The sequence below is a fragment of the Drosophila navojoa genome, chromosome 3 (assembly GCF_054131105.1).
Source record: "Drosophila navojoa isolate 15081-1374.11 chromosome 3, UAZ_NAV_1.0, whole genome shotgun sequence".
NCBI lineage: Eukaryota > Metazoa > Arthropoda > Insecta > Diptera > Drosophilidae > Drosophila > Drosophila navojoa.
The window spans coordinates 12853679-12878703 of NC_142891.1; the positions used below are offsets into that span (position 1 = coordinate 12853679).

General features: G+C 39.2%; 1 protein-coding gene across 4 annotated transcripts in view; it reads right to left on the reverse strand.

The window, feature by feature from the left end:
• The window catches only part of uif (sushi, von Willebrand factor type A, EGF and pentraxin domain-containing protein uif), a 37142-nt gene that overhangs the window by 8387 nt on the left and 3730 nt on the right, over positions 1-25025 (reverse strand). For all 4 annotated transcript variants that reach the window (XM_089258498.1, XM_089258495.1, XM_089258497.1 and 1 more), the window contains exons 3-7: positions 14397-14543; positions 6611-6692; positions 1912-3342; positions 1588-1790; positions 27-1517 (exon numbers count right to left, since the gene is read on the reverse strand). In XM_089258498.1, coding sequence (XP_089114624.1) covers positions 27-1517; positions 1588-1790; positions 1912-3342; positions 6611-6692; positions 14397-14502 — 3313 coding nt within the window. In that variant the 5' untranslated portion in view covers positions 14503-14543. The remainder of the gene's footprint in view (positions 1-26; positions 1518-1587; positions 1791-1911; positions 3343-6610; positions 6693-14396; positions 14544-25025) is intronic.

Here is a 25025-nt window from a genome sequence, read left to right on the forward strand (position 1 = left end):
GCTGTAATCGGGTAAAGATGACTTACAATTGCATTCTGGTACGCTCGCATTCCATTGACCGCTGGACAGGCACAGCGCCACGGAGCTTCCGCTCATGATGTAGCCGAAGTGGCACTGGAATCGCACAATATCGCCGAAATGATAGTCGCTTCGCTCGCTGAGCAGTTGTCCATTTTCTGGTGCCTGCAGCTCTGGGCACATGAGAGGCACACAGGTCTTGTTGCGCTGATAGGTGTCGCCGTCTCGTTCTCCGGTCTCCGAACGCTCAATGTGGTAGCCAGCGGTGCCGTTGGATGTGTAGAGCTGGTAGCCGGTGTTACAGGCGCAGGCATAGCTGCCGGGTGAGTTGATGCACTTTTGGTCGCAGCCGCCGTTGTTTCTGCTGCACTCATTGATGTCCACGCAGTCCAGGCGGGTGCAGCCCATCAGTTCCATGCGTACGCAAGGAGCGCCCACATAGTCCTGTATGCGGAAGCGCACGTAACGCGCTTCAATGGGCAACGGCAGATTCAGAATAGACAGGGTGGGCTCCAGTATTCTGAACTCGACGGCGGTGCCATCGGGATTGGCGTAATCCTTGAAGACATCTGTCAAATCGTTCGAGTATTGCAGGCGCACAGCCGAGCTGAAGGCCACATTGCCATCGGGACGTTGCACAGACATGGTGCGGAAGCCTCTCAGTATGGTGGGTGCCTTCAGGTCAATCAATATCCAATTTGCGCCAGGCTCCAAGGAGGCGCCACACCAGCCATTCGAATTCAGACGCAACAAGCCCTTGCTGTAGCCCGGCTCACTGGCAGAGGTGCTGATACTATCATCTGGTATACCACCGTTGCCCAGACCCAAATCTCCAACCGGGCGGCACTCAGTGGTCGCAGTGAAGCCAGGACGGCATTGGCAATGGAACGAACCGTTGGTATTCATGCATTCGGTGGTGGTCAAATCACATTGGGACGAGCTGCACTCGTTGATGTCCTCGCAGCTGGGTGGCTGCTCAAAGCGTTGAGCCTCGCTGCAGCGCATGATATTGCTGCCAATCAGCTTGTAGCCCTTGAAGCACTGCACCCTAGCCTCATCGCCAAAGTGGTACGGGCGAGCGGCATCTACCACAAAACCGTTTTCAATTTCAGGGAACTCGAAGCAACGTTTGCGGCTGCACCGTGGCACATCGCCACTCCAGGTGCCATTCGACATGCAGGTGAGCACGGGATGTCCGTTGCGCTCATAGCCAGGCTCGCATTCGTATTGGACAATGGTGCCGTAGCTGCGACCGCCGCCATTGAGCAAGGTCATATTGGCATGCGGCACCTCGGGCAGAGCGGCGCACTGCGAGGCCATGCAATGGGGCTGACGCTCCCAGCGTCCGTCGGGCAGGCAGGATATCTTTTCGATGGGCTCGTTCGAGGCAAAGGCAAAGCCAGCATAACACTGATACATGGCGATGCCGCGGTAGGTGACGTTCGATGAGCCAATGGAGAAGCCGTTGTCAATTTGTGGAACGGGACCGCAGTAGACCTCTGTGGAGGGAGTTGTTATAGATCGTTAGAGATAGATCGCTCAATGGGGAATGAGCTAAACTCGACTTACCCTGACACTTTGGTATGTAGGAGACACTCCAGTTGCCACCAGGCAAACATTCCGTAACCAGACGCGTCTTGCCGGTGGCAAACTCTTGTCCAATGGGACATGTAAAGCTGACCAGCGTGCCAAAGGCCGTGTCGCGACTGGAGGCCAAGGCTCCAATGCCAGGCTTTAGTTCAGGGCAGTCCGCCGAGAACGTAGCCGACCAACTAAGATGGAAATGAAAATGTTAATTAGTAAACTAAGTCTACAGAAAACTGGGAGTATTATCGGGAGAAACGGACAGGAATAGGTTTAGAATAACAGAATAAGGAAATCAAGTTCACTTACCCCGCTGCATTATGTAGCGCATCCGATGTAAATTTAATCAACATCTCTCCCGAGGAAGCAGTCAAGGTTAGTTTTGGAGCTGCGGTGCCAGTGAAACCGTTTCCAGAATGCAGACGCAGTCCGGAAGTTGAGGAACCATCGAAGACCTGCACATTATCGCTCTTATGCACTGTGAACTTGTCAAACTTGAGCGAGAGCGGAGCCCGTGCATCATTGCGGATCGTGAAGAAGCACTCCTGATTTTTGGGATAGTCGGCCAAGCCGAATGCGGGCGAGGTAACTGTGCCGTTGCGTGCCGTAATCGTTGCCTTGCAGCCTTGAATGTAGCGCAGACTGAAGCCCTTGCCCGCCTCACCGAGGTTGGACTTGAAGTAGAGGTAGAGCGTATTGCCGGTGGAGATAATCACGCGTTCGTTTTGCGTCGATTTGCCCGTCAGCTTGGCAATTATGCGGCTCATGGGTGAATCGCCGTCGCGTATGAGCAGCTGATCACGACCCTCGGCAATGTCCAGGTCGTCCACTTCAATGGAGATGATGCGACCGGGCTGCGCCTTAAGTACATACAGGCACTCGAGACCACCGGGATATTGCTTGGGATAGTTGGGGCTAGTCAGTATTTGCCTCTGCAACGTCGCCTTCAGGGTGCCACCGCAGTTCTTGGCCTCTGTCTTCCATGTGGCCCTGAAGCCCTTGCGCTCCACACTGCCGTCGGTCGTGAACTTGACAATCATGAAGTTGGAGGCGGATACAAATGGCTGTGTGGCCAGATCCTGTTTGCCACTGAGCGTAGCCAGCGACACAGACTTGTCTTCAGTGCGTCCGCCGACCAGAACTTGGACCGTATCAAACGTTTTCTCGGTCTCAAAGTCCTGGAACTGCAGGATAATGTTGCTGCCCAACGGACCCTCCAGCGTCCACTTGCACTTGCTCAGTGGTGCATACTTGTGCGGATAGTTGGGCGTCTCGATGACATCGCCGCCGGACTGCATGTGGAAGTGGCATTGGGCGGGACAGTCCAGTTCGTCGGTGCCGTCGCCGCAATCGTCGCTGCCGTCACACTTGAAGGCCTGATTGATGCACAGTCCATTGGCGCAATGCAGCGCTCCCTGGGGACAGGCCGGAGCTCGGCACATGAAGGGCAGCAGCGACTCGCAGGTGCCCAGATCCCAGCTCTGCGACTTGCCGCCAAAACTGGCCGCCACACACTCGCCCGACTCAGCATTGGGCTGCTGCAGAGACCAAAAGCCCGAGTACTGGGAGATCAATGCGCCCGACGCCGACTCTAGGGTATTCGTGCGTAGATCGTCCAGTGAGGCCAGGCCCAGCCAGTACTTGTCAGAGGCCCGCTGATTGGGATCACTGGCACGTGCTATCGCCAGCGTCTCATTGTTTTCCGCATAGCTATCGATGGCCACCAGCTCGGCGCCATATCTGCAAAGGGAAAGAGTAAGAGTTGAGGAGGATGTCAGTGATTAGTGGTGGTCTCTCTCTCTCTACAGGTCTTGAATCTCTAATTAGCTGTCTCATGCTTCCGCTGCACACTTAACGCAATTTCAATTATGCAGCTGCAGTTTTCTAATGCGCTTTACTTTCTATTTTATCTGCTGCTGCCTTAATTATGCTGTTACCAAAAAAAAAAAAAAAAAAAAAACAGAATAGATAAAGCAACGTCAAAGCGCACAACACAATGGAAAACTTTCGTTTCCAATCCGCAAAGCTCCAGTTTGTTAAAGTCCACAGTTCGACTTGGTGCGTTCTACGACAGCTGCAAGCCAAGAAGCAAAAGAAAAACCCGTTTCGAGAAACCCAAGTTATCTGCTGTAGGCTTGACTCATGGGCTTAGCTCTGCATTCAAATCTGGCATATTACACATACGCAGCGTGGGGGCGTTGTAGGAGTGACAGCTGTGCGCAACGCCTTTGTCGCACGCTGCAGCTGTTTGGCTTGCTCGCATGCCAAAAATTATGCATGTTGCACTCACTGCATCCCTGCAACACCCATCCGCCGCCCTGCCCTCCCGAAATACATAACTGGCAATTGTACAGCTCCAATACCAAGTGAAAACAGAAGACCGGGCTGAGTACATATTTGAGTAACTGTGTGTGGCTTTGTGTGCATGCCAGTGGAATGCGTTGTTTGCCATGTTCGGCTATTCACTTAACAATTTTGTTGTCTGGTATTATTTGCACGTCTGTACGCGCTTATTTTCACCACCATCATGTTAAACATTTGAAAATTTACTCAAGCCTCATGCGTGGACCAACATAATGATATGTATGCGCCGTGTACAAATATAAATTAACATTTTCTAAATATATGTATGTAATTTCTAAAAACAATTTTTTATGTTTAATAATTAATCGGAATGGAATAATATTTTGCAAAAATTCAAAATAAATTTATTAATTAAATTTTGTAATTTACTTCAAAAATAATATAATAAACAATTAATTCTAAAATTATGAAATATGTTAAAAGTATAATTGAAAATATTTGTAAGATATAAAATAATATTTTTGAATACATCCAAAATTAAAAATGATTTCAAATAAAATATTGAATATATATATAAGATATAATATATATAATATTTACGAAATCATATTTTTATTCATCAAAAGTGTTTTCAATTATACTTTAAAATTTTTAATTATTTCTTAATTTCAGAAGAGTGTTTAATTTGCTTATAATATTTCTTACATATATATAACCAATATATTTTAATATTTTTCAATTATTTCTTAACTGCTATTAAACTAGAATTGCAAATAACTTTGCTTACTATTTGATTTTTTGTTTATTTATCAACATTGCCTATCATCGTTTTATTTTAAATATGTTCTTTATAGATCTACCGTTTACTGTTATTCTATTTTTTAGTAGTTGTCTGCTAATTTATTGTTTACTATTTATAGTTGCGTTAAGAATTCCATAAAAATTCTACGGACCAATAAAAGTGGCTGGCTACCTGTTTCCGCGCCTATGACCAAAAGTTGAAGTAAATTGACTTGCCCGAATGGGCTGCTGCCAAAACATCATTCAGAAAGAGTTTTCATTGCGTTTCGTCGACTACGCCCAAATACCAAAAGCCAACAAGTTCCAAATTCACGAGTGGCTTTTAGTTTTTGGTCACAGCTCCGTTAACTGGAAATGTTAACGCCTTATCGGCACTTTCCTTCATTCTACGTATTTCGCATGCTGCACACGCAAAATCGTTAAGCAACAGAGATAGCAACAGAGATAAAGAGCGAGCGAGACGGATAGGGAGTAAGAAAACAAAATGATAATTTCACCCAAAAGAAATATTTCACATTTGGAGTGTAAAGACGACACCTGACGACACAGACTGATATCTTTAAGTCAGATTTGTATACATATACACCTATACATGTATACGTATATATGGATGTATGTATGTACTTTTTTGGCAAATCTATCGAGCACTCAACAGTTGTTTGTCGTTTGTTGAACTTGTGCTGTGGCAAAACTAATAAAACGTTAGGAGCATTTTAATTGGCAGTGGACTGGGGCGAGGTCTATGGCATGTAAATGACGCGTACATTATAGAAGGGGCCACTGTAGCTGCTGCTGTTGCTGCTGCTGCCAGTGTCAACTGGTGTAGCCTGTGCCGGGCATATGTAATTGCCATTTAACACCTGACAGACAGCAAAGAGAAATTGCGTAGGCCATTGACACTAGACCAAGTCTATGGCCAGCCAATAACTTTATTAATGTTAAGCACCGAAAACATAAATGTAAATGAAAAACGAAGAAAGAAAAAAAACACCTTCATTCCGAATAACTTTCACCCCACATGCCCCGCGGTCAATCCAAAAGCCAGCGATTCACACGCTCATTAAAGCCAAGCTGCAATTACAATCGATAAAAAACTACGACTTCGATCAAATCGAAACACTCTCAATTTCCAAGACAAGCCCACAAGATCAGAGGTTTTTAGGCTACGCGAGCTCTCAGCTCTCTCGCACAGGTGCAGGCACTGGCCGAACCACTCGCAAGTATTTGGGTCAACAGTGGGTTAACACCCAAAAACCGAATCAGGAATGCTTGTACATTTTTTTTTTGGGCCGAACGCCGGAAGCTTATTGACTACGTCGACGACTTTCTTTTCACTCGAATAAAGGCAACGAAGAAGAAGACAAAGCAAAAGCAGAAGAAGAAGAAAAAGAAACAAATTATTATGAATCATCGACGGCTTATCGATGGCCTGCCCAGTCAGGCCTGAAAAACAATTACGAACTTGGTCAACAGCGCCAAAGCTGCTGTCGCTGCTGCCACTGCTGCCACTGCTGCCGGCTGCATTTTGGCCTGGGAGGCAGCCCGCTTTGGCATTGACAGTTAACTGTCAGCGGAAATGCAATGCGGTGCTGTAACGGCAACTGCTGCCGCCGCCTAAGTATACACTGTAGACTATAGTATATATATTTAGTCAAGCACAGATCTTGACAGCCGGTCAGACAACTAGCATCTATCTGCCTTGGTCTCTGTCTATCACGAAGAACAGGTAGCTGTGCTTATTGAAGCGTAGCTACTTTGAGCCAGTTCACTGCTTGGCTAAAACAGAAGCCTGATGCCCACAACTTCCTCTATATAACCACATATACATACGTATGTATATTTAGTTGTACTCTGATATATTCAAATTAACATCTGATTATGGTTATGCTATGATTTTACTCACCTTCGACACAGTTCGGCGCTTTTCTCCCACGAATGTTTGATATTGAAATATTTATAACAATTTAAGCCGCGCAGTTCCCAGCCTGAAAAAAATAAACAATAATTAATTCGTATTAGACAAGGTCACAGCTTGATTTGGGAAAATGCATTAACTGCAAATTTTTGTCATGCATAAAGTTAAAAAAAATTATAGAATAGAGAATAATAATTAATAGTGACGTAACTTTATAGTAAATATAAAACAATAATAATAAAATAGAGTTGTAAATTTAATTTATTCATTAAATAATTTAATAATATTTAAAAATTTTAGAAACTATCTTTACTATACAATTTTATTTCTATAAAATAATAATATTAATAATTTTTATTATTTATAAGTTTCTTATGCATTAATAAAAATTTACTTTTACGAAATAAATGTTTCATTATTTTAAATCTTTTTCTTTTTAATTTGAAATAATCTTAGCTTTGATTGCTTGCGATTCATAAACACTCTCGGGTTAATTAACTTTTATGCGTTGACAATAAACATTCACTTTCTAATGGCCTTCAACAGACTTCTAGATTTTATTAGCACATTGTAAATAAGATGCCTTAGAATTATGGTATAATATCTCGAAATCAAAGATGATAAACTGAATAATAAATGAGTTATAAAGTCTTTTAAGATAAATAAACTATTTTGAATAAATTTGATTTCCCCTCATTCGATTTCCCTATCAACAAACTTAGCTCGCAGACTAATGGAAAACCTCACATTAGGAGGGAACTCAAGATGCTTCATAAGAGGAGAAATTACTTCCCATAACCAACAGCTCGTCGTTTCCCTCATGGACAGAAATAAAAGAATTCTACAGCAAAACCTCTTCTGCGCTTTGCTCGAGCAGCTCTTGACATTAAATTCAGTTGCAGTTGGCTTCCCGCCGAGATCTCTAAGCGTGACCCCAATCAAAGCAACTTGTTTTGCATAATTTAATTTCTACATCTGTGCGGCATTGGCTCTGGCTTTCTATGCCATTAAGAGATATATGAGCTGTTTAGAATTAATTACCTATTCTGGAGACACAAGCATTTAATTGAGTAATTTACCCAGTTGGACTTTGACTAAAAGTCGAGATATCATTGAATTAGAAGCTAAGTAGCTAATTTATTCTATTTTTTCTTTTTTTTTTTTTTTTTGCAACAAATTATAATGCATTATTTTGGCTTGTGGCGCTTTCGTTTTCCTCAATCGAAATTGTGCACTGCGTTTTCCTGGTAAAATGGGAAAGTTGTTGTGACTTGTTGACTTGTTGAGCCCGCCTTCAGCTGGCTTGATTGACAGCTTTCATTTAAAATCAAATCGACTGAAATATGCGAGTGCTCGATGCTCATACGACGTTTTAAAATTGTAGTAAATACAGCAAAAACAAAAGTATTTCAACCATTTTCATTGCATTGGCAAATGGTCGATAAAAATTATCGCCAAACGCTTAGGCCGGCATCGCCTTTGGTGCCTTTTGGAGGCTTTTGAAACTCCTTACAGTTTTTTCTACATCTCGACATAAGCTGACATATCTCAGCAAGTCAAGTGCTTTCACCGGAAATCAAAGAAACTCTTAATTTGGATAACATAACTCTTTTTAAATGCCAATCATAACTCAAAACTAGCTTAAGTCATTCAATTATTGTAATCCAGAAATGTAATCTCGTTAAATATTATCCCTAATCTCTCTAATTATTATAGCACATGATAGCTTACACTTATGTTGAATATATCTCATATATCTTACACTTCATCTACTCCAAAATCTGCCTTGATCTATGACCTGACAGACTGAGCTTTGACAGCGCATAAATTTGCACATCAAACGACTCCGTTTCTTGTAGTTGTTATTGTTGTTTTTTTCGAGACATTTGGCCAACTGACCTGACATAATTATGTCAAGTTTGAATATCTAGCAGCTGTTAGACAGCTAAATCATCTCAAGCTCCTACATTGCCATGTATTTACTTCTAATTTTATTTGTATTTCGTAATTACAGAGCTTCGCATCAGCAATTCAAAAGTAATTCTGGTAATCTCTGATGTCATGCCCACAAATTGCTTTAAATTCCTCGGCTTCTTCTTCCCGCTTCTTTTTTTTTTGCTTATTTGTTTACTTAACTGTAAACCGCTATTTGCCACAATTTCAATTTATTTGTTGTCTATTTACCGCAGCAATTTTTATTTAATTTTAGCTTCGCTCCATAACAACAAATAGCCCAAACATAACCGTACGCTGTTCCACTTAACCAAAAAAAAAGTAAATAAATAAATTGGAAAAAAAGTAGAACCGGTGAGGCACTCATTGGGATTCTTTGGAGTTCTTAGCACGCTTCAATTGAAATCAGTCGAACGGCAAAAAAAAGTTAAGAAACGGTCAGCATAACAAACCTCATGTAATTGTTTTTAATGGCCAACTATTTGCCTGTCTCTATCACCATCTCTCTCGCTCTCGTCATACACCCACTGATAGTGTGTGTGTGTGTGTGTGTGTGTGTGTCACCCTGGCCGTCAAGCTGTTGTAGTTTCTCTTTAAGCCACTTCAGCCACGTAACTAGCAATGGCTTCTAAAAGCAGCAAATTCCTTTGCTCTTGGACTGGGTGCAGCCAACAGCTGGACAAGGTTAGCCAGTTTCTTGGTTCTTTTAATTTTCTTTGTCATACGAGTAAGCCTGTGTGTGTGTGTGTGCTTTAAACTTGTATTTAGCTGGCTATTGACTGCTTTATTGAATTGTGCCACATACTTGAAATGCTTTGCCAGGAAGTTTTGTAAGCCATGCAAATTTGCTGCGTGACTTGCTGTTGTTGTTGTTCTTTATGCCCCACATAAAAAGCGGCTTTTAGTGCCCACGTATGTATGTGCATCTATATTATAGGCTGGCAACTGCACTTGTTAGCCGTGCTCTAATTGCCAAAGCGCTCCGAGCCGAAAACATCTCTGCGCCTTGTGATCATTGTCTATAATTTCATACTCAACACTCCGAGGCGCGCTCTGACGAAATCCAGCGAGCACAATACAAATTAATAATGTGAGAATTTCTTGCATCATATTTTATATATGTTTAGGTAACTGAGGGCGCTGCATATGCTTGAGACTTGTGTAGGTCTAACACAAGAAATTTTATGTTATGTTTCTCTTCTGTTTACCACAAACTTTGTATTTAAGCTGAACAGCACAAAAAGCTTTTAAGCGCAGCAGCTGCGGCACTTGAAACAGTTTCTGAAATGCTTAAGCTATGAGAAAATTGCTTGAATTGGCTTTGGTTAAGGTATTTGCTATGCAGCCCATCGAGTGACCTTGCCAAAGTAGTTTAAGTAGCTGTGAAAATGTTCTAAGAAACCTTTTGAAACGATTGAGAGATTATTAGGGGCGAGGGTAGTCTTATTTTTGTTTAATTCCGTTTGTAGATTGATGCAATTCTCACTCACTCTTCGCTCTAGAACTTTTCTCATTTTATACATAGTTGGAATTATTTATTAGAGTCTATTCTTGATTAATAATATTTTTTTTATATTATTTTCATTCTATTCATAGAGAGAGCATAGCGAGATCAGAATTTGTACATGGAAGTTAATCAAAAAACCATATATTCTATTATATCCTCCACATTTCCCTCTGCTTGTTAAATTATGATTAAATTAATTAAGCATATCAACAAAATTATCATTAACATTTTAGTTTATTCTCATAAATGCCAACATCATTTCGAAATCTGAAAAGTTCAAGCATATAAAAAGATCTACACTAAAATTGTGAAATAGCCAAGTGCTCAGACTTTATACTCTGCATCAAATTATACGCAAATCTCTTACATTTAACCCATTTAATTTAATTTTGCTGTTGACCCCGATTAAAAGTTACTTTTAATATCCATGTCGTTTGTCCTATTTAGGTAATTTGGAAATTCACTTTGGCTATTTAATTACCAGCATGGATTTACATGTTCTTTTATTTTCGTCTGTTCTTTTGTAAGTTGTTTGACTGAAAGAAGAAAGTGAAAATTAAGTTGCGGGCACGCATATAGTTTCACAAGTGCAATAAATCTTCTTGTGCCCCTTTCATTAGCCTCATTTTTTGTGCATTTTGTTTCGTCTGCTTGGCTCAGCAGCGCGGATCTTGATCTTTACCATATAATCAAAGAGGCAAAAGAAAGACTGAGATCTGTTCATAGCGTAGAAAGCGGTATTACAAGAATAAATCGTGTAATTCTAGCTGTTTTATCAGCATTGCTGCTTGGCTGTGGATTAGCTGGCACTACGAATGCGAATGCCTTTGATTTGGCCAGCTGTCAATGGCCGTGGCCCAAACGTTCATTAAACTCTTGGACTCGAACGTAAAGTTCATTTAACTTTTCGCACATTTGTGTGCCTGGGTAATGCTCATCTTTAACATGCTCTCTTTCTTGCGGCCATTCTCGCTGGTTTGGCTGCCAAGGCATTGCCCACCTCTCGCACAGTTCACACAGAAGTCAGTCAACTAGAAAATTGTTGACTTCCATAAGCCACCGCACACATTTGCTTAAGCACACGAGCATTTTACGCTTCGTGATTAGCTAAATGCTGAAATTTGAAAATCATAAATAATATCACCCCAAAAGCAACTAGCCCATTCATTCAGTCATATGTGTTAAAAGACCGTCGCCGGCGCTTATCACAGTGTGTCTCATATATCACTTGCTCTGCTCTCGGGGCTCTCCGTGCGTGCTAACCCAAAATGCTGCATTTACACTGGCCGCAGCACACGAAATGAAGTTAATTTAATTAGTGTTTTTTTTTTCAGAGCTGATGCTGCTCTTGGCATTTGCTCGAGCGTGTCCACAAAATTGTGGAAGTCGCGCTGTTCTTTTTCTAATTCTAGTTTTTTTTTGTGGTAGTAGTTGTTGTTGTTGTCGTTGTTGTTGCCTACTTATGCGTTTCGTTTCGTTTCTAGGTAAGATTGCGAGTTGTTTGCTTTACTCGTCTGTCTGTCTGTTTATCAATTTGAGGCTTTTACAGTTAGACGTGATGCTTGAGTGACGAGTAATGAAGGCAAACATTGGCGTGGCTTTGACTAGAATTACAGAGACTACAAATTCTAAATCTACGTTAAGCTTATTTGATGTTTAAGTGAACTTATGTTTAATTCATAACGCAACATCAAAGAGAGCGATACGCATAGTAATTAAAAGAGTGCTTAATGAAATGTCTAAGATTTAAGGCATTATTTACTGTAAGATGTTTCTAAGAGTTTACTCGAGATTTAAGCGTGAAAGTTGGAAGGAAAATTAGAAAATGTTGAAGCTATTATGAAAATATATTCTACAAACTGATCTATATATGATAATATATATGTATGTATATAACTTAACACTTGCTGTACTGCACTCTCTTGCCTCTAGTTAGCAGTTGAAATCTACACCTTATTTAATCAGTTAAACGCCCATTGCTTATATTACGCTTCACTCGTAAGACATCAATAAAAGTAATGCTTGAGCTGAATAACAGCAGTGGCAGCAACAACTACAACAACAGCAACAACAGCAGCAGCAACTGCATTAACCGCCAACAGTTTGGCCTATTTTTTGCACAACTGCACCTATAGCAACTCATATACACACACATATACGCATACCAGCTTACACCTTGCATATGCATCAAAAAAACACAAGCAACGTAACATTAAAATATCAAAAGACTTAGGCAACGAACTTGTTTTGGCCGCACTGCAGTTGGCTGCGCGGTTGGCAGGTGGTTGGCTATGTGTGCGTGCATGATATTATGTGTGTGTGTGTGTGTGTGTGTGCGCATATAAAAGTGTTAATAAGCACTGCAACTGCAGCTAGTTAATACGAGGCAGCTACAGCTATTCCAACAACAACAGCAGCAGCTAAAATCAGTGGCATGCTAGGTAGACTGGGACTGCGACTGCGACTGGGAATGGGAAACTGAAGAGCGAGGAGAAGGAGGAGGAGTAGGCAGGCCGATCGCCAAGTTAGTCAGTCAGTCAGGCAAACTTGGGTTGGCATTAAACAACCGTTAAGAAATCTTGTTTCGAAGCGCGTTAACTTTTTTTTGTGTTTTCTACTTTTTTCTTATGCTAGAAACTTGTCTCGCCTCACATATGCGGTACAGTGGTTGGTCTTGTCTATGTACGCGTACTCATACTTAGTTGCGAGTATATACAGATATTTCCACACACACACACACTATACCTATGTGTGTATAGATAAATAAGTATTGTCAGAGTTCTGTGTGCTGTCATAGCCACATGGCGGGCATTCTTGGCATTATTGCCCAGTGGGACAGCAACTGCAACTGCAACAGCGACAGCAACCAGTTTGGCATATGTAATAACCGTTATCGCTCCGGCTGCCAGTTGTAGGTGGCCATCGAGTGAAAGGCTTCAGCGCCAAGTGTTGACTGCCTCACTGGCCGTACATTGATTGATTAGCCGGTCCAGCATTTCCGTCATTTCGACTCTTAGTCCAAATTATTCGTGTTACTTTTTTTTTTTTTTTCATTTGTTCTGGCTGAATTGTAGCAGATCTCGACCCGTTTGGCGAGTTGGCAGCTTTTGTATAGATTTGTCATTAACGATAAGACCGCGTTTTAATGGCCAAAGTGTGCGCTATATGTACGAAAGGAGCTTAGCAGCTGGTGGCCTAATGATAGCCAAAACAGGCCTACAAAGAATCATGTTTGAGATTTTTCCACTCCTAAGGCCACAGCTTAGCAGTTGAGCTTGGGGAGTATAAGAAATGATTATTAGCTGAGCTATGCAAGGCTTATCTTGATTTCAAACAATGAATGATGGGCAATTTTCTTTCTAAAGAAAACTGAATATCATTATTGGTCTTTCATTAATTTCCAATAGAATTAATTGGCTCATAAACAGCATGAAATTCAGATTAATGAAGATAATTGTTGAGAGAAAATCTGAATTGAAATTTGAGTAAAAAAATATTACGATATTTTCACTGGGTTATTTTTGTGGATTAATTGATGAGCGATGATGGAGCAGTAAAAATTTGGAGCTGCTTTGAAGGCCTTAAAAATTTGGTATTTGAGCAGGAAATGCAACTGAATGCTATATAAAGTGGATTAAGTTAGCTATGATAAATATGGAATTTTAGAAATTGAAATTCAGATAAATGAAAACAGGGCAGGAAATTGAGCTAAAGTATAATTTCGCTTTTTAAATAAATTATTAGTTATTATTAATCGGAATTATGCTTTCGTTAATTTCCAAAGATTCATTAAATTAGGATTAAATTTTAAAAATATTCGACATATATTTGAATAATATATTTTAAAATATATTTATTTTGCTCTAAGTTGAGCCGGAAATAATTGACCTTAATAAACGTTGTCTCTGAATTCGTTTTAATACGCATGCAATTAAATGTATAATTAGAAGTTGGTAGAAAAATCAATACATCAGTAAAACTTAATTACAGTTTGGCAAATATCTTAAGTGTAGCCAAATGCACAGCAATTAAATCGACGGAAATCAAAGACAAGTTGCCCGACCCATTGCCAAGAAGGTAATCCAACATCCGCTTTGCCTATATACAAAACAGCAAATACTTTTGCATGCCCATACATATAATTTATATACCGATGTACGTACATCAGTATATATGTAATTACATTTATTTACGCTTTGATTTATGCGCAATTTTATTTCGTTTTTGGCCACACCTGCAGCGGCCACGCACGTGCCTCTTGGCAGTGGCTGAGGTGCAGCTGAAATTGGAAATTCAAGTTGGATGCGAACTTACCATTTGGACACGAAAACGCCTCATCCGCTGTGGTTGTGCGAATGGCCAGCACCAGCGACAGCAATGCGGCCAGCCAATGCCAATTGGCTGCCGTCGTTTTGGCCATGTTTTGCCGATTTGAGGCCAATTAGAGTTGAATGGGGCAGCCTGCAAGGAAAAAGCAAAATGACAAAGAAAATCAGATTAACAATTTATTTCTAATACAATAAAATGCAAGAAATCACCGCACAAAGTCAAACAACAACCAAATGAGAAAAACCGCACCCATAATGACCAAATGAATTTAGCAAAACTTGTTTATAATTCGAAAAATAACAAAAAAATAGAGAATGACGATGTCGCCGACATTTTTAGCAGTCAATTTTAGCTTGAAGCGTTTAGCAATTTTATCACTTCTGTAAACTTGAGCGCAGCACGTGTTTTGTGGCTGGAAAACTTTGCGAATGCGGTTTAGAAAGTTTCTGACCAGAAACCGCACAAGATTTGCATATATTTATATACGTATTATAAGCTGACTAATGCGCTGAGGTCTCAGCCAGGCAATAAATTCCACTAATATGTTTTTGGCTGCGTGAAGTGCGGACTGATGTTTTGTCTTTTTGAAGACTAAGGTATGTGGGCTAAGCTAATAAATAAAAACACTCAAAATCGACAGTATGTAAGCTAAGACTAAGCGAGTCACAAAAATATAAAGACAAAAAATATATACATATATATAAGTATATAATTTTGATTGATTGATCATTTAAAAGAAATGAAAGAATCTTTTGCGGTAGTTTTAAATTTAGAAGCTTTCATTAGGCTACATTTATATTATTTTGAAAAATATATATAAATGTTAGAAAGTCATATTCCATTTCTATCTTCTCTCTAATCACTTTCCACTAATTAAATAAACTTAATATAATCTAATATGACATCTGTGCACAGCAGCAGCTGAAGCCTAACTCTTTTAACAGTCAGACGCCCATGTCAATTGCTCATATTGTTTACAAACACAAACAGAGTGAAAAGAAACCAAAACTTAAGCGCAGTTGACTTTGCGCCTTATACAATCATTTTCTTATATCTGCCTCCTCTACACTTTACATATAAAGTTTAAGGCTCTTTGCATTGTTGTCATAAATCCCAAGTGCTTGTCTCTCTGAACTTTGTAGTTCACTCTTGTCTCATTGTTAAATGGCCAGACACAGTGTGTATATGTGTGTGAGTGTGTGTGTGTGTCTTTTCATTCATATGCTATGCAAAATAAGTCATACAGTCTGGCATTTGTGTTGCTCTGAAAGCTGAGATCGGGGCGCAAGGTTGACGTTGTTGTCAACTAATTATAACTAACTAACACATTATGCATTGGTATATCTTTGCTGTTGTTTTTTGTTAATGCTCACATAACTCAGCCTGTTTGAAGAAATTAAACAGCAAACATTTGCTTAGAAATTTAATTGAGTTTTATTAACGTGAAGAAATTTGCATATTTTAAAAACTGTTTACATCTCTCACTTCCCATCTTCTCGTTGATGATTTATTTGCATTTTGTTTTTACTAATTTTCTATTTTTATAGCTCGTCAAATGCAATTTTTATTATATTTATATCATCAGGCAAAACAAGTTTGTTGCCTAAGTCTTTTGTAATGAATTTTTTGTTTGTTTATGTTTGCCTGAAATATCATTATTTTTGCTATAGCTGTAAAGCTTGACGTATGTGATACACCCCAGTCCAGTCCAGCTCAGCCCATTAACAGTTTCCGCAAATAAAATCTCCACATACATACACAGACACACACACACACGCTCACAGGCGCTGGCATCTCGAGTCTCAGCTTAAAATTTAGTCAAACGCGAAGGTTGTGCACAGCACTTGGCCACTTGTGCATGTTTCATTTGCGAGTAACGGCACACAGACGCCCGTACAACAATACTTATTAGATAACTTTGATTAATGCATGCGAAAGGCTGAAACTCGAGCCAACCTGAGCCGTACAAAGCGGCTTACAGCTGACGGCGTCAGCGTCGGTGTCGCAGTCGGCATCTTTTTTATTGAAAGGCAAATTAATTTGCAAGTAATCTCAGCATACTCCACACGCACCACACGACACCAGCCGCCAGCCAAAGTCAAAGCCTTTCAACGTTAATTAACGAAAAAAAAGAAGTTAAATTTAAGCCAAGTTTTTCTCGCACTTGTAGCTCGAATAATACAAACAAAAAAGGGCGGCGCCCGTTTCTCAATTGCCTGCATTATGCAACGCGCATAATTTTACCATTTATGATTTTTCTCGCGCGCACTGAATTTAATTTTTGAATATTTAGTTTGAAAACATAAACAAACTGGAGGCACATGCAGAAGAGCAGAGATGTAAAAAAACTCTCTAGAGTTCATACACTTAGATGGTTGTTCAGGTATATTGGGGTTGTTTGTGAGCTGAGAAAAAAATATTTATTACATTTCAGTTCATAGGAATTCATAAGAATAAAATAAATTAATGGGAAAGAAGGTTGGTAAAATGATTTATTAGTTATAAGGCATAATTGATGAAGCTATCACAAAAGATAGTCCAATATTTATATGATTTATATTGATAGTTCTCGCTTTTCTTTTCAGTATACCTTACATCAAGGGCATAGAAAGAGGAAGAGAAATCAAAGAAATAAATAAAATCAAAACAATAGAACTTTAACTTAAATACATATTTTTTATATTTCTTTGACATCATTTACTTTTGCTTATTTCTTAGGTAATTTATTATTTCTTTGTCATTGTCTTAAGTGAAAGTATTGAAATATGCAACAAAATGCGTTAATTATAATCATTTTCTATTTCCCATTTATTTTATATTTATTCTTTTCATTTTAAAATGTCACCCATTTAATAAATTTATAATTTTATCCACTTACAGCGTCCTCTAACATCTTTCAAAGACATTCCCGTTTATGTTTTTTAATGAGCCTTTTCCTTAATTTATGTTTAAGTTTATGCACTTATAATTTTGTCAGCCCAATTATACTCAATTGCCCCTTCGTTAAAAAGCATACAACGTCCTATTGGCTATGGTGCAGCTGTGTAGCCACCCAAACCGCATTTTTGCTAAGCAACAGCCGGCAACTGTTGTTGTTGTTCCTGCAATGGCTGTCGATGTTGTTGCAATTAGCTGGCTATGCGGTTTGGCCTACAAAGCAACTTGCTGCCAAACATTTGCAGCAAACTGGCTTCACAATTGTTGCTGCTGCTGCTGCTGTTGCTGTTGCTGCTGTGTCTATGTTGAGTGTTATTTATTTAGCTGAACAGCACAAATATTTGTGTGTGGGTGATTGCTGCCATTGTTTGGTCTACGAAAAGGCGCCAAAAAAAAGTTGACTTTGTTTATCAACGGCATGTGTATATGAGCGTATATATGTGTATTTATTTAGTGGCTCCATGCAGCTGAGGCAGTGTCAATTTTATAGAGGGGGCGTAGCCCGTTTGAGCTTGCCCAAAAACCGCATGGTCATTAGCTAAACTGAGCATTGTAAATTAAGCATTGACATTAATTTCCGCTAATGAGTCAAAGTCACAGCAGCTTAAACTGTGAAAAATCTTTAGCTGCTGAGCTTTGTCAGAGAGCATAGTTAATAAATTACTACTATTATTATCATTTTCATCATTACGTTCCAAGTTTATTTATTTGCTATCCATTTTCGTTCTCGCCGAACGGCAAATTTCGTTAACTGTGCCTAACTGTAGTTTCCGTTGAGTTTTTATGCCATTTCTATGGCTAATTGAATTACTTTATTATGTTCCCCAGCTCTTGAGACATGCGCCGCCCCTCGGGCCATACGATTAGCCGTCAGACGGTTAGAAGTCAACACCCCGACAAATATTTTACTTATATAATCGTAGCTAATGAAAGAGTCCCGCAAGCATGAGTCGAATTTTGATTCGGCACGAACTATGCCACGAGGCGAACGAAAAGCCGAAAATATATTATCTGGCTATGCAGACAGAGTCCAGCTCAAGACAAAACAAAGGAAAACATCTCATATTTCAGACAGATGATCGCGTCACTCCGACTCTGACTCAATGCTCATAGCTAACTGCAATATGCAATATGCAAATATCGACTATCGTATGCATACTTGATAATACAAACAAGCCCAGAGCTAATAGGCATTTAGCATGTAAATAGAGGCGCCCGGACGAGAGTGAAAGGTTCGACTATGGCTTTGATTATGCATCTCGCATATGCTTAGTTGATTATGCGCCAATGTTTCAATTCATTTGGCAATATTCACAAAATTTACATGAAAACAGCTCGGCATGGGAAATTGAAGTAAAAATTATTCAATCTTTGTTGCTGTTTTATGGGCCTTTCGTAATCAGCGTGCATGACACCTTTTCGAAGCTATTAATTAAGCTAGTTTGATCAATAAGCGAAGGTAAGAGATAATCGTAAATGGCCAACACAATGCCTTGCGACAGCAGATATACTCGTGACTGATTAAGGTATATGTATATTTATTTATAGTTAGGTAAGACTTATTAAATGCATTTTTCCAGAAGTGATTAAGTTTAGTTGATTTGATCACTGCAAACAAAAGACTTAGGCAACGAACTTGACAGCTACAACTCTGAGACTTCAGCCAGCTCTCTCTCAGCGCAGAACACATGACCACAAACAACAATAGCGATAGACAGACCATCGTCAGCATCAGCAACGCGTACAGAACATCCAAGACTTGAGTGTGGCAATGCAGCGAACAAAACCTTTTTAGCAAACATGTCGGCACAGATGTTTCGCAATGGCCAGAGCGAGCGGAAAGGCCCCAAACTCGTGGAGCGTCAATCAAAATTCAAATTTTCAAGCATATGCAAAGCGATCGAAATGAAAAGCCAAACTGTAAGAAAAACTAAAAGCCAGACAAAAGATCAGCATCAGTCGCAGTCTGAAACCGGTTCACGGCGGACTTGCAGAGGCGAGACGAGATGAGGTAGTCGGAGCATTCATTATTGATGACACCTTCGACATTTAAAGAAAACATTGGCGATGACTAAATGCGGCTGGTTGTGCAGCATACAGTAGGCTCTGGCTATGACTGCAGCGCAGCTCACAGACAAATGGTAAAAGTCAACTGCTGAGCAATTTGGTGAACTTTTTTTTTTTTTTTTGGCTTTAGCAACTGCAGCCAACTGCCGGCTTGCCATTTATGGGCTGCATTTAGTTTTCCATTTCACATTGCCAACTGCATGGCGTATATTTCCAGTTTTTCATTCCAAGCTGCAGCGCTGCAACGCTGAACTTTCACTCACAGCACTTGCCGGGCGCCTGGCCAGCCAATATTGGCCACACAGCGCGCTGGCTGTGCGCGGACTGTGCCAAACTCGTTTATGTCCGCCCAACTAATGACCAAAAACTTTATTAGTTTTGCTTTTACGATCTTACGGCAACTTTGTAAATCGAAACGCTTGAAGGTCAATTGCTTTTATGACAGCCTGCTGTTCGAAAATTGGGTCTCTCGAGTAAGCGGGTTTGATTGGAAAAGGAGCAGGCGAGGGAAAGCGATTAGTTTTTTTTTTTTAACAACTAGTCGAATCGAAAAGAAAACTAACTAACTATATGTAGTGATCATTGAAACAGGGCTGCAAGCATGGCAAGTATTATTTATATTATGGGTTTCAATTGGTCTTTATTTCCTTATTTGAGATTAGTCATTTGTAAATTATTAAATAAAATATAGATTTTAATGTAAATAGAATATACTTTCCATTTTGAGCTAAGCAGCAAATTACAATTGCTCATATATTTTATATAAATAAATAAATATATCTAGCCAATAATATGATTATAGATGACTTTCATTTTATTTTTAAAACAAGGTTTTCGATTGAAACGTAAAAGTTTCATTGAAAAATCAGATTGGTTTTTGTGCTCAACCTGTTTATATCACTGCAAACACAAGACACCAGGGCTGGGATTGTACAATATATATTATTTAGAGGCATATATATGAATATACTTTTCTTTTTTACGTTAATTAATTTAATATTATTTTATACTTTTTAGATTAAACTTTATTATGCCTTTTGTTTTGTTTTTATTTATATTTTATTATTTTAATATTATCATCATTCATTAAATCGTTTTTTTTTTTTTTTTAAATTATATATTGTTTTTTAGAATTTTATATAGACACCTTTTTAATAAAGTATAATCATACAAAAATATTTTATTGATGCTTCTATTTTGTATTTTAATTAGCTTTAGCAAATGCATACTTTTAAAAGTATAATATAATAGTATAATATAATAAAATATTTTAATTTGTAGAGCACATTATTGTTGAAATCTTTTGAACTAATTCCAGTCTATAATAAATAACTAAATAAGAGTAATACCATAAATCTTCTCAATTTTGTCTTTTACTAGTCAACTTCATTCTTGTTTCGTTGATTTAATAATTCACAGAAGTCTCTTCAGCAACAGCTTCAGTCATTTTATTTCTTTGGCACATTCACATTTACGACTAGGGCCATAAAGGCGGCTGTCGACCCACATTGCAGCCCTTTTACTCCTACGCAAATCAGATTCACTCTCATTTGCAATAAATACTAAAGATATTTCTTATAATATCCGCTTTGGGTCCGTTATGACTGAACGACTGCAGCGCAACGAATTGAATTGTGTTTTTTTTTTTTGTTCTTTTTTTAATAAATGTTCTACAATCGAAAACCAGATTTTTATGTAAATTTCTTCAGTTTGTTGTTTTTGTTGTTGATCGCAGCGTGATTTCATTTCAGTTAGCGACGCTTACTTTGTGTGTTTGTTTGTGTGTGTGTGTGTGTGTTATTGATATTTTGCCTTAGCACAAATTTGTGTGTTTAATTTGGGCTCGCAGGTAGCCGCAGCAGCAGCAGCAGCAGCAGCTTCAAGCGATGCTTGGAGTCTGTTGCCTGCTTGGCCACTGTCCAGCCAGACTCCACTTACAGCCTCAGAAAACCAGCTGGGCAGCCCCATTGAACTAGTTTCATTTTGTGGCATGTGGCATTTGTGAACGGTTTTGGTATTTGGGTTGCCATAAATAATGTAGCCAAAAGCCTCAGTCAGTCTTTGAAGCTATTGAAGCTGTGCTCGCATTTAAAGTGGTTCGCGTTGTGGCTTATCCACTGAGACAGAGAGAGAGAGCGGGAGAGGGAGAGGGAGAGGGAGATCGCTAAGCAATGAGCACTTGAAGGGTCTAATGAGCTGTGAAGGTTGTGGTCCGCGCATACAATTTGCGGTCGGCGTAGGTTGGGTAATTACAGTTAGAGGTTCGACTAAAGGTTAATTGCATGGATATAAATTGGCCTCATGATTATCGCAGGCTTTCATCATCGTTTTCCATTGATAAATCTTCGAGTGGATTGTTTGGCTATTTCTGGATGGACAAATAAAGGCACGCTCACATCTCTCTCTCTCTATCTCTCTGTGTCTTGTGTTTGTCTTTTTTGTAACTTGCCACCGATGCCTCGCGTCGCCAGCAGCTAGTAAATATGTTTAAGCTTAAAAAACAAAAATAATATTTGTTTTTATGTGCAAACTGACGAAAGCTGAGCAGAGCACACACACACACACACACACACACACACACACGAGTAGCATACACAAATGGTCAAATGATTTCTACTGTCCAAACGCTTTCACAATGCAGTGCTAGTCGAAGGAGACGAGGGGACGGGGCGTAGTCCAGTGAGCGCAATTAATGTTTAATTTGTTAATAGACAAGTAAGAGTTTTGCTTTGCAATGTGTTTTCGTTTAATGAAAAGTGAAGTGGAAAACTCAAACAGAGCCATAGAAACAAAAATCATAGCACAAATATTGTAGTATCAGAAGCAAATCAACAAAACAAGCTAAAAGTCTGACCAAAGCGAGGTGGAAAAAAATGCTAAATATGCAATGGAGCTGCACCTCGGCACACACACACACACGCACACTCACACATACAGTCAAACACCCACTCATGAGTGTGAAGTCAGCGAGGCAAACGCAGCTGTGATATCATGCCAGGGTATAAAGAGTAGCTATCATGATCGGAGCCACGGCGCAGTCATCGCCATCGGCACCAGTAACAGTTTTTTTTTTTTAGTGATTTTTTGAAATTCAAGACGCAGCTACTTCAAACTCAAAGATGGTCTCGAGAATGCAGCGAAAAGAAACAACTACAACATCGAAACGCAAACAGGTTAAAGCCAAGTTGGAAATAAATATGCAGGCGGCAGACAAGTCAAGAGTCAAGCTAAGAGCTGAGGGTGTGTATCTATGTATGTATGTGTGTGGTTTTGTTTGCTTGTGGTGTGAAGCACTCATGTGAATTTTATAGCTTTTTTGCCAAGCTATTTGCCTGAAAATTTCGGCTGTAAGCTGAAAGTGAGCGTTGTTTGAGGAATGCATAAGTTGCTTGCCCAAGTCTTTTATATGCTAGCTAAGTATTTTAAAAAGAGAGAGAGAGAGGGAGACGGAGAGGGAGAATGAATGTAGAGATAGATAACATAAACCAAAAATGGACTTTTACATTTCCGAGTTTCTTTATATTTAAACTGTCTACATTTTGATCTTCTGTTAAATTATTTCTAGTTCAGAGCTCTCAAAACTTATTCGCAAATGCCTGAAGAAAATTTTGATTTAAAAACTCGTTCTAATATAAGTTTTATACTTAAATTAGAATGAGCAAAAATGATGAATTATTTATATTTATTTATATTATATATACATATGTATTCTATATGATTTATCCGAATTGTTCTAAAATAATTCTAGAACATAATTTACTATGTATTTAAGAGATAAAATTCTGATTTTAGAAAATGTATTAAAAAAATTAATTAAAATTAAAATTAAAATTAATGAAGAAATGAAAATATATATTAATTGTATACGAAAAATATTTCCCCAGAATTTCTATAAAAAAAAACATATACACAACACATTTTATATTTAATATAATTTTTATATAAATAACAATGGGTTCAGGGTATAAAAATCAGATTATGAAACTTTGTTGTAATATAATTTTTGAAAAACAGTTATTAAAATTATTAAAGAAATGTCTATAATTCTCAACTTTCCGCCTTAAGTTTGCACTTTAAATGTATTATGTATTTCATGAAAATTTTACTTTTATTTTGTAGCGAATGCAATTAAAAGAAATACTTTTACGGTGTTGGCAGGCAGATATCTTTGCCACAGCATGCTTAATCACTTTTTAACAATTGCCGACAATGACAGCGCCAAAACGTTTTGCCGGACGCACCAGAGATCCACTTTCTTGTGGCATTATGTGCACGTACCGTACACAATTCTCACAATTAAAAAATGTATGAAAACAACGAAAGAAAGAGAAAAACTTTTCGTGTCAATTGTAACTAATCGACGAAGGCGCCGAGAAAGCGCCCACCATAGCACCGCCATATAGCAGATGCAAGTTGGAAAACTTATGAAACCTACTCGTCTATGATATTGTCAACTGTTTTTCAAGATGATTAAGCGCTCTTTTTTTTTCTTATTTCACTCGCACAAAAGACACTCGGGGCATCAGCATTAATTCGCTTTTAGAATAGGATTTTGAGGCACTTTCACTGTCGAGAGGTAGACGGAAGCTGAGGCTGGGAATTTCGGTTTTGTTTTGTTATTGTTAAGGAAAAGTTGTTGATTAGAAAATGACGTTTGATTGAAATCCAAAAATTATTGGCAAGTAACATATAATTATTTAATGATATGGACTGCACGCATGATTGGTCGAGAAAACGAAAGACTGAAGACACGAACTCGACCGACAAAGCGCCTCAATGATGCGCACTGGAATGCTCTTATGATCAGCAACCACTAATCAGTTCAAGAGATCAGGGCTCGGGGATCTTATTGCATGACTCGGTCAGCCACGCCCATTTGCGTAGCCCCTCTTTCCTGCAGCTAACTGACACTTGATGTATTGTGAGTTGTTTGTCAAATTTTGAGCAACCAGAGGCGGCTTATTTATCAGACAGGCGGCGAGGGGAACCGCGTCTCACAGTCGCAATCAAGATGTGTCTAGTTTCGGCTACGTTTCAAATGACTTCTTGCACCTTCGCGCAGGTAAACAAACCTCTAAGGTAACTTCTATTGTGTGTGAGTGTAGAGCTACTATGTTATTATACCTGCGGATGACTTTAGATTTGTGAATTGAATTTGATTTCTTTTAGGGTTGCTCGAGGGTCTATCTGCCGACGTCCAGGCGTCAGCTGCTATTTATAGAGGGAGAATAAAATCGGTGTTCTTATGAGAAAATTCTAGGTAAATGTCGAACTTAAAGAATGTGGATTAAGTCAAATAAAAAAAAAAAACAGACAATCAATAGAATTCAAGCGAAACAGGATTAAATCAATTGAAATGGAAAGTTAAGCTTAAATGCGTGTTTGTTTTTAGATAGACAAAAGAGATGATGCACTTGCCGCTAGTCGAACCAAACGAACGCTCAGCTTCCGCTTCTATTCGCATGCCAATATATGAAATTATGACTAATCTAATCGATACACAGCGCGTAAAACACGCGCTCGAACTAGTCAGACTGGTTTGCTAGCACGAAAAATTTCATTTATCTAAGGCATTAAGCAGAACTCATCTGAATACGAATCCATAAGATG